The following is a 10,422-nucleotide window of genomic DNA, read 5'->3' on the forward strand; positions in this document are numbered from 1 at the left end:
TTGTTCTCTCATTCGTAGTTTTGGAATTATTGGACGAATACTATCGATTTTAATTTTTTCATAAGCGTCCATAAAATGAACAAAAATGAATAAGTACCTACTCGTACTTATTTTGTTATCAAAAAAAAAATATTTTTTAGTTTTATTTGACCTTACATTTTCCACATCGCAAATGTTTGTTATTTTAAACTGGCAAAAATATTGTCGATTTGTTCTATTTGCGCCTCTAATAAAAGATAGGAAGGTACTATATTTGTGATCAAAACGCAATGAAAAAATACCAAAAGAACAACAAATGATCATATTTGGAAAAAAGCTGTTTTTTATTTTTCCCCATGCCCATGATGGTCCTGCCCATGTCGCAATACCAATCCCATGAATGAACTTGTACTACAAACAAGCGCGGTGTCACGGTTTGAGTAAAAGGTGAATCCACTGAAATTGCGAGTAAAATCGATGCTTCAACCCTCTGCATCCTCTCCCAACGCTTTCACCCCACAACGTCTACCCTCTAGAGGTACACACCCCCTACTCTATGTAGGATGTATAGCTATGTCGTTGACTCCGCAGCAGCTACCGCTCCAACATAAAAGAGACCCGAGCATCAGTTGAGTGTGGACGGTGTTGGAAGCGTTAAAATGTAAAATTACGCGATTCTGAGTAAAACGAGTGCTCAACACGTTCAGAAATTGTGTGATGTAGCCGCTAGCGTTGCAGTAACAACCCTTGCTACAAAAATTCAACAAAATAATTCGTAGCTCGAAAAAATTCCGTGATGTGATTATTAATCAGTAGCGGGTTCCTGCTGAAGTAGTACCATTTGGTACTACGTCACGTGGCCAAAGACAATGCTGAAATAATTTAGAATGTCTTAAGTGTGTGCGGTGAAAAAATCGATTCACAATGGATGATAGCTCGCCTGATTTGAGTCTCAAGCTGAGGCGAGGATCTAGCGATTCGAGAGATTCGTTTTACATGGATTTTGATAAAGGAATCGATTCGGATATCGAAGAAATGGCAACTACTTCCGCTGCTGACCTCGGGGACACGACTGCGGACACCACAGCAACCCCCACTGCTTTAGGGTACGGGAAAACTGAAGGCGAAAGGTACGTGATTTATTGTATCAGTTTACCCAACTTGCCTGAAGAAGCCCAAATACGGCTCATAACGGATTGAATGTCCATCCTTTACCGTATTAGGAATATCACTCCAATCAATTATTAAACGAGAATGTGAAAGAGAAAAATCGTAACGGGACATGACCCGGACATGTTTCATGTCAGTTCCAGTATAGTGCTCTAGAGATTATCATTAAAATATGACAAAGTTTTAAATTATACGACTCTGTGCGTTCTATTTGTGCTATTTACATGCTTCCGCAGTGGAAAATCTATTCACAACAAAAATAGTGGGTGTGAGAAGGGAAACATGCCACTTGTCGTGCGTGTATATTTCAAAAAAGCTTTCACACAAAAACTAAATAAGCAAGCAAAAGTGCGGAAAGGGAGGCCAATAATTTACGAGTCTCTTGGTGGTTACCGCATTTAAATAAATAAAAGAAAGGAACAGTAAAGGACAATAAACAACCCTTAGTTTGAACGTCAAAGCTCACAAAAGTAGATTGTTTTTTTTTTCATAAAGTTATTGCTTTTTTATTTCACTTATTGTATGTATTTTTGTTTTTTGTTAGCAATTACTGGAAAACGAATAGTCAGATGACAATAATCTTTTTTTTAAGGCAGCTAATTAAAAGAGCTTTCCAAAAATAATAGTTCTAGTAGTCCTGGAGCTCATAAAGTTATTACTTTTTTATTTTATTTTTTTATTTTATCAATTATGACAAAATTATTTTGAAGAAATTAAACTATTTTGATGTAAATCAATGTAAAATCATCAGGGCATCGATCGCGTCTAGTAAATTCAAAAAAATTGAAAAATTTTATAATAGTTTTCAAGTTATACACAAATAAATTTCACTTCTTGTATGTATCTTTGTTTTTTGTTAGCAATTATTTGAAAACTAATAGTCAGATGACAATAATCTTTTCTTTGAGGCAGCTAATTAAAAGAGCTTTCCAAAAATAATGGTTCTAGTAGTTCTGGAGCTCACAAGAGGAGATTGTTTTTTTTTTCATAAAGTTATTTTTTTTTTATTTCATTTTTTATTTTATCAATTATGACAAAATTATTTTGAAGAAATTAAACTATTTTGATGTAAATCAATGTAGAATGATCAGGGCATCAATCGCGTTCAGTAAATTCAAAAAAATTTCAAAAAATTGAAAAATTTATAATAGTTTTTAAGTTATATACAAATAAATTTCACTTATTGTATGTATTTTTGTTTTTTGTTGGCAATTACTGGAAAACTAATAGTCAGATGACAATAGCCTTTTTTTAAGGTAGCTAATTAAAAGAGTTTTCCAAAAATAATGGTTCTAGTAGTTCTGGAACTCAGAAGAGTAGATTGTTTTTTTATTTTTTTTATTTTATCAATTATGACAAAACTATTTTGAAGAAATTAAACTATTTTAATATGAATCACTATTGAATGATCAGGGCATGGATCGCGTCCAGTAAATTCAAAGCAATTCCAAAAAAATGAAAAATTTATAATAGTTTTTAAGTTATATAGGTACAAATAAATTTCACTTATTGTATGTATTTTTGTTTTTTGTTAGCAATTACTGGAAAACTAATAGTCAGATGACAATAATTTTTTTTAAAGGCAGCTAATTAAAAGAGCTTTCCAAAAATAATTGTTCTAGTAGTTCTGGAGCTCAGAAGAGTAGATTGTTTTTTTTTTTCATAAAGTTATTTCTTTTTTATTTAATTTTTTTATTTTATCAATTATGACAAAACTATTTTGAAGAAATTAAACTATTTTGATGTAAATCAATGTAGAATGATCAGGGCATGGATCGCGTCCAGTAAATTCAAAGCAATTCCAAAAAAATGAAAAATTTATAATAGTTTTTAAGTTATATAGGTACAAATAAATTTCACTTATTGTATGTATTTTTGTTTTTTGTTAGCAATTACTGGAAAACTAATAGTCAGATGACAATAATATTTTTTAAATGCAGCTAATTAATAGAGCTTTCCAAAAATAATTGTTCTAGTAGTCCTGGAGCTCAGAAGAGTAGATTGTTTTTTTTTTTTCATAAAGTTATTTCATTTTTATTTAATTTTTTTATTTTATCAATTATGACAAAACTATTTTGAAGAAATTAAACTATTTTGATGTAAATCAATGTAGAATGATCAGAGCATCGATCGCGTCCAGTAAATTTAAAAAAATTGCAAAAAAATTAAAAATTTATAATAGTTTTTAAGTTATATACCAATAAATTTCACTTATTGTATGTATTTTTGGTTATTGTTAGCAATTACTGAAAAACTAATAGTCAGATGACAATAATCTTTTTTAAAGGCAGCTAATTAAAAGAGCTTTCCAAAAATAATAGTTCTAGTAGTTCTGGAGCTCACAAGAGTACATTGTTTTTTTTTTATAAAGTTATTTTTTTATTTTTATTTTATTTTATCAATTACGACAAAACTATTTTAAAGAAATGGAACTATTTTGATGTAAATCGATGTAGAAGGATAAGGGCATCGATCGCGTCCAGTAAATTCAAAAACATTCCAAAAATTTGAAAAATTCATAATAGTTTTCAAGTTATACACAAATAAATTTCACTTGTTGTATGTATTTTTGTTTTTAATTACTCGAAAACTAATAGTCAGATGACAATAATCTTTTTTAAGGCAGTTAATTAAAAGAGCTTTCCAAAAATAATAGTTCTAATAGAGTTCTTGTCCGATTCGGGTGCCTACTGAAAACCGACCAAAATATCGATAAAATCTGAAAAATCGAACATTTAAAATGAACATAGAAACCTGCATAAAGCATCATTGGAGCGACTTCAAAAAAAAAGTTTTTTGTGAAAGTATCCTTAACGTAGGCACCTCGCTAATAACTAAAGAACCGATAGGTAGATCTACCAAAGGCTTTAAATTTAAAATAAGTGAACAACATTTTTTTAAAATATAGGAAAACGTCTTTTTTTAAGAGGGTTGAAGTTATGAGTCAAAAAGTTCGTAATGAATGAAAAATATTTGAAATATAAGAAAATGTAAATGAGGCTTCGCTGTGTGTAAACTGCGCCGATTTTGCGAAATCCCTCTAATGGGATAAACTTTTTCAGCGTCTCCGATTGAAGCCGTTTTCTGCTTTAATAACTTACCCTTTCGTTGTGTGTTCAATGAATTATGTTAAAGTTCGCTGACCCTATAATCGCAACTGTAGTACGATTTCACACATGGATTTTAGCGTAAATTGCATGCATTAGCTCCCAGTAACAAAGAGTAAAGTAATTTGCACGTGGTCGAGTGGTACACGACATGCGGGAAACAATTCGCTCTTTTAATGGTTTGATTTGGCTCAATGGAATAATTGCCCCATCAGCTCAGTTACCCTTTAGTATGTCTAGTAGGGGTCACGATGGTGGACCTGTATGGTTAACCCGCACATGTGAAGGCCATTTAAGGTAACAATACTTGAAATTTACGACATTTGTTCGACTATTTCTGTCACGTAATTTGTTGGACACATGTGGCTTATTTTAAGAATGCTTTAATTTAAATTTAGTTTCTTGTTGAAGAGGAAACAAGTACTGGCATGTGTGGTGATCATTTTTTCGACTATAAACCAGAAGAGGTTTCAACCAATTAACAGCTTGGTCCTTTTATCTCTCGACTCGCGTGTAAGAAAGAGGGATGTTTATCTGACTTCCCTAAGTGACACGGTTCCTAAAATAGCCCATAGTGTGTAGTTTAGGGCCAACTTATCGATTACAATGTCTGATAGTGTCACCCCCAATGTCGCTTTGAAATTATTATTCCAACTGTCCATTGTTGGGTGAATCAATTTCCGGCACGAAACAAAAATTAATTGCGATTTTATTTATAGTTGGCCGACGATACCGCCCCAGAACATGAGCGGGGGCAGTCGGAGCAGTGCACTTGGGGGTGGCGACCCTTTGCTACCATCTCCAGCATCCCCTTCTGCTGTCATAGTCTCACCAGAAACGTTGAGTCATCATTCTTCTCCGTCAAAATCCACCAAACAAACTGCACACGTCCAAATCGCTCCACCCCCGAAGTAAGGAAACTTCCCAGAAAACCCTCATAAATAATCCACTTTCAGAACTCTGTCACCTGGACCACTCGCCGTGGCACCCCTAGGCTACCATCAGCAGTTCCCAGTCATGAGGAGGCTTTCACGTGCGGAAAAACAGATTGAATGGAGACAACTCGGGGCGTAAGTTTAATTATTCAACGCTAATTAAGCGATAAGATGCTCTCGGCCCATTGTCGCAAGTTTTTATGATCCGACTTGAAATGCGTAGCTTAAGAGCCTGATTCCGCTCTTATTGATTTTTCCTTTTCGCTGCTTCTTACTTACCCTATTCTCCTTAAGGGAGAAAAATTACTGTTTCTGGCGTGTTATTGAGAGCGTTGGTAATAATTCTGATCATCGCGGAATTCATGCTCAGCCACGATACGAGGGGGACATATTGCAGCGATAAATTTTACGCTGCGGGACAGATTGGCCCAACAAATGGTAAAAATAACGTCGCTCAAAGCGGCTTTCAACTTTTATTGCACACCAGCTAACCCGAAACGTACACAAAATCAAGATTAATTATCCCTTTATTAAGGCGTCAAGCCAGTGATTACGACGCTTTTGTAAATAAACTCCTACCTCCAAATGGAAATACATCAAAAAAATGTTTTTTCCTGAATGCATCTAAAATTACAAAACAGGAACCGATATACAGTTCCGTCTAAGTCCCACGTTAGAAGTATTGAAAGTTCTAATAAAGGTATTTATGTGAAAGTTGGTACTCGTCCATAATCCGTCAAGTTCTGCTCATTGAAAATATTTTCAAGATGGCGATACTTCGGTTATACCGGAAGTCGCTATCAACTTTCTTATTTTGAATGCAAAGTTATGTTTTTCACTGCGTTCTTGGATTAGCTTATTAGCTGAGTTATTTATCAGTTATTTCTCTATATCTAAGTTAAACCGTTTTCGTGATATTTAAGATTTTTTTTAAATTTTTGGATTTGCACCTGTCACGTAAAAAATCGATAACTCTCATATTTGAGTTTGAGCATCTTCTAGTACCCATAACTAATTTTTTCAATTGGGTTGTCCAAATTTTGATTTTTCTAGATGGAAGAGAATTTTTTTTCTGCATCGATTTGTATTAGTATTCTCTATACCTGTGATAATTTTCAAGTTATGTTGTTTTTTTTTGTCATAGTAGAAAATTTCGTACTAACTACAGCTATTTTTGCATAGTGTGCCATAAAAACATTTCTGATTAAAAAAATACAAACTGTGTTCATAATTGTGTTATCCGTCCTGTGAAAACAAAATAAATTTATTGAATGATATGACTATCATTATTAGAAATATCAATACTACTAATATGGAGTTTAGACAAAATATAAATATAGAATTAAAGTTTTGTTTCTAATAATTCAGTTTGACGAGCTTCAGAACTATATCGAGTTAAGAAAAAATCTAATAAAAAATTTGCGAACTGTTTCCGAGTGTTGGTCTAATTAAATCTTAATTGCGCGTTGATTGCTCGTTCCAGCGACGCTCTGGCGACGACTTTGTCGGCTCTGTACGGGAAATTATTGGTGGTGATGGGAACAGCATTTCCTATGGCGGAAGTTATTTCAACGTATATTCCTCCTTCGTTCTACGAAGCGTACTATCTTTATCTCTACATTGGAAGCATGTTTTTCCTCCTCTACATGTACACCGTCCTTCTGCGAGATAAAAGAAAAAGGAAACGAGTTGCAGAAGCTAATAACAGTAAGGATGTTTATTATATTTGTTCGTGTTTAATCTGCTATAAGTATAACTCACACAAGCGATGTAAATGACGCGTAAACTGTACTTATTGCAGAAAGCTCGAAAGGTAGGGAAGAGAGTATTTCAGATGAAGAGTCTGATAATGACACGGGGGAAACGAGTGCTGATACGGCCAGTTCACAAATCTATAATCGCCCGAGGAGGAGTTCTTTGCCCACAGTTACCAAACAAAACCACTACGGAAGCTTTTATCTCCGTATGGGAGCCGTTGGTAATTCCCCCAACTCTCACCCCCACCTCAATTCTAACACCAAATTCCAGCTTTCGGAATCGGCAGCATGATCTACTCAGGACTCGAATTTGGACAATACTTCGAACTCGAACGGGACACCAAATGCCATAACGTCCTCCTAGCCCTAACTCCGGCCACTCGCATGGCTTTTATTTTCATCCAAATGTATTTCATCTTTCTGAATAACGAGGTAAGCATCATGCAAATTAAACTTTTATGGGTTATCGACCCGATAGTGCGACCTCCGTGACCCACACACTATTGATCCACAAAGCTCCATCTAGCGTTTCTTTGTTCCAGCAAATGCGAGTTTACAGGCACAAAGTCGCTGCAAGGTTCGGCTTAATGCACATGATCGGGACTAATCTCTCCGTCTGGTTGAACGTCCTAGTCCAAGAGACCAAACACGAGATTCTGACCTTCTACAACCCGGAAAATAACTCACTCCGGATCTCTCACCGGATCCCTTACAAAAACAATATTTTGGGGCTTCCGGCCGTCCCGATGGACCATCCACCCGAAGCGCACGGCCACCATATTGTGGCGCGGGGGCTCAAAGGGCCCCACCACCTCTACGAGTGCCGGCGCACTAATATTATAGGGTCTCTAGTCCAAGATGCTTCACCTTTCCTTTTTCCTTGCACGATCGAATACAGTCTCATTTGCGCGGCTATTTTGTATGTCATGTGGAAAAACATATCCAAGCTGCCCTTAACTGGGGCCAGGGCCAAGAGCGACCTTTCGGCGTACAAACGGAGCCCTCATCACTATTCAGTCGACTGCGCAAGGGCCCACAAAGGCCTCTTCGTGGGGATTCTCCTCCTGGTCCTCACAATCATCTCCCTGATTTTGTTCTTTGTCTTGATCTCGCGGTCGGAATTTGTCGGTTTGGCGGTCATTGAAGTCAACATTTGCGAGTTGACTCTTTACGGCTTGACCACTCTTGCGGCCATAATCGGCATGTGGCAAGTCCGCCAACTCAAATACGACGGCAGTAAGAATTTACAATTGGATAACATTCTCCTAATCGGCGCCCAAACTGGGATGTTTATTTACAGCACGTTTACAATAATCGGTGGTCAGTTCACGATTCAGCGCAACACTGTTTTGGTCCTAGTGACGGCTTTAGCTTCCCTTTTGCAAACCACTTGTCAGACGATTTTTATTTTGGACGCGTCCAGGCGTAGTTGTGTCACTCCGGAGCAGATCCGGCGGAAACCCGGGCGCCAAATCGTCACTTTCCTGCTGGTGACGAATTTGGCTATGTGGGCTATTAACACACTGGAGAAGTCGCGGGCAGAGTCGCACCCCATCCAGTTGCATTTTTACGGGTTGTGGGCCTGGACCATCATCACCCATGTCTCAATGCCCCTGGCCATTTTCTACCGGTTTCATTCGACCGTTTGCTTGTGTGAGATTTGGAAGCGCGCTTACAAGATCAAACCGACTTATATGTAGCGGCTTGTGGTGTTCTAGTCTTGGCTTTTTATTGTTTAAAAGGTTGAACTATAACCGCCAAGAGAGTGAATTTTTAAGCAGTATAGTTCAGCCTTAAGACTGAAGTGGCAAGGATGGTCGATGTTGTGTGTGAGATTAAGCTTCGTTTATTGATCATGAAAGTCTAGTTTCAAGTAACGTAAGTCGTCTTTAATTAAATCTTGTATTTTATGACAGTGTATTACGAGTGTGTGTTACATAACTTATTGGTAGTTTCAAGACTTCACGGAACCGGATATGCAAGGATTTTTGCGATTCCCTAAGCGATCATTCTAACGTAGAAGTAGTTAACATATCCTAAATACGTAGCATGGGTTACAAGACTGACTCCGGAATGCTCAAAATTAGTTCGTTCAGTTCATATTTTTGGAGAGATTTTAATACGCCTAATTGCTTAAGTGAAGAGTTTCATCCGCCACAACACAAATCAAATTAGAGTTGGACACAAAGGCCCTTAATTGCGTAGTAACCGAAGTTTGATCAATGCAGGGTTGACAATGTTCAAACAATAATCTTTTCGAACGTCAGATTTACACCAAAAACTATTTTCGTATTAGTGTTTGTAGGAGTAGCTAACCCACCTTCATATCTAACCTTTTTATACTTCTCACATTTTACACATTTTTATAGCAATTTACAAAGCCGTCTTCCTTTATGAAATAGCTGTTAAAGTACAAAGTTCAATTTTGTCCTGCCTATTAATAAATAAGCACCTTAGTACCACTTACATACTTGGCTCAATAGCTTTTTAATTACAATGGATGTTTAGATTTCTCGCAACAACGAGATTTTTGTTAAAACTTTTGTTGATGATCTCGTTGACTAATAATCCTTTGTTATGTACAAATTTTTGGGAACAATATTTTGTAGTTTATGAGAATAGATGCGTCGTAACGATTTTGATAAGGTGTAAGTTCCACGTGTAAAATGGGTCGACGTTAAAATGTATCCGGACAAGGACCCACTTTATACAAATGGCACTTACTTATTAGTCTAGTTTTAAATGTTACATTTGTGTATTTATTTTAGAAAAATTAATGGTGCCAATCAGAAATGCTTTCAGCCATGTTTTAGTTATGTTTTGTGCCATATTAGTTTAGAGATTTGTAAATTATTTGTTATCCATTTACAATTTTATTGTATATAGCTATCATTTGACTTATTTAAATGTTAATTTTACTTGCAAGTTATTTACTAAATGTATCGTAATAAAATATCACACTTTACAAATTTGTCTTATTTATTTGCCAATTAACGCAAAAAACTTAAATCTCTTCTTGCCTAATGGGTACCCAAGGAGGGCAAGTGTTGGCGGAACAAATCAAGTTATAAAATTTTGAGCGCAGAAAGCAAAAGTGTGGAATAATAAGATGAAGCCTGGGGGTAGCGAATGGGGTGGACTACAAATGAAACTTTGAATCATTTAGAGCGAGGGTTGATAGTTTCCGGGTTTTACAGTCAAGGACCGATCGTATACACAACACGCAAAATGTGTCAAGAACCGGAGACATTGACTTCTGTTACATTAGTTCTTAGTCGAGAATCATAAACACACTCGAAGTAAGTGTGTCGTTTATCTTGATGTGCACTTGTGCACTTGAGAGTAGCAGTCAGAAGTCGTAAAGAAAACATATTATGCTGCTCTTGACAAAAACAAAAGTTTTGTCGAACTGTACTTGCGCTTGTTAAAAATTCACATCGGAATGAAATAAGAGGGTTGATGGTCCACACGAGT

The 10,422-nt window shown here is 36.1% G+C and overlaps 1 protein-coding gene across 5 annotated transcripts; it reads left to right on the top strand.

The window, feature by feature from the left end:
- The first annotated feature begins 568 nt into the window (after positions 1-568).
- LOC663528 (proton channel OtopLc) lies at positions 569-9,917 on the top strand. 5 transcript variants are annotated; one of them, XM_008194421.3, is made up of 7 exons: positions 569-1,109; positions 4,976-5,167; positions 5,213-5,326; positions 6,675-6,898; positions 6,993-7,169; positions 7,220-7,380; positions 7,491-9,917. In XM_008194421.3, the coding sequence occupies exons 1-7, from the start codon at positions 904-906 to the stop codon at positions 8,646-8,648; spliced, it is 2,232 nt and encodes a 743-aa protein (XP_008192643.2). In that variant the 5' UTR covers positions 569-903; the 3' UTR covers positions 8,649-9,917. The 5 variants fall into 5 exon arrangements, with proteins under 5 accessions (XP_008192643.2, XP_015834770.2, XP_064215110.1 ...); XM_015979284.2 differs by lacking the exon at positions 569-1,109 and adding an exon at positions 4,417-4,553; XM_064359039.1 differs by lacking the exon at positions 569-1,109 and adding an exon at positions 4,652-4,769.
- The last annotated feature ends 505 nt before the right edge of the window (positions 9,918-10,422 follow it).

The sequence above is a fragment of the Tribolium castaneum genome, chromosome 9 (genome assembly GCF_031307605.1).
Source record: "Tribolium castaneum strain GA2 chromosome 9, icTriCast1.1, whole genome shotgun sequence".
NCBI classification, from domain to species: domain Eukaryota; kingdom Metazoa; phylum Arthropoda; class Insecta; order Coleoptera; family Tenebrionidae; genus Tribolium; species Tribolium castaneum.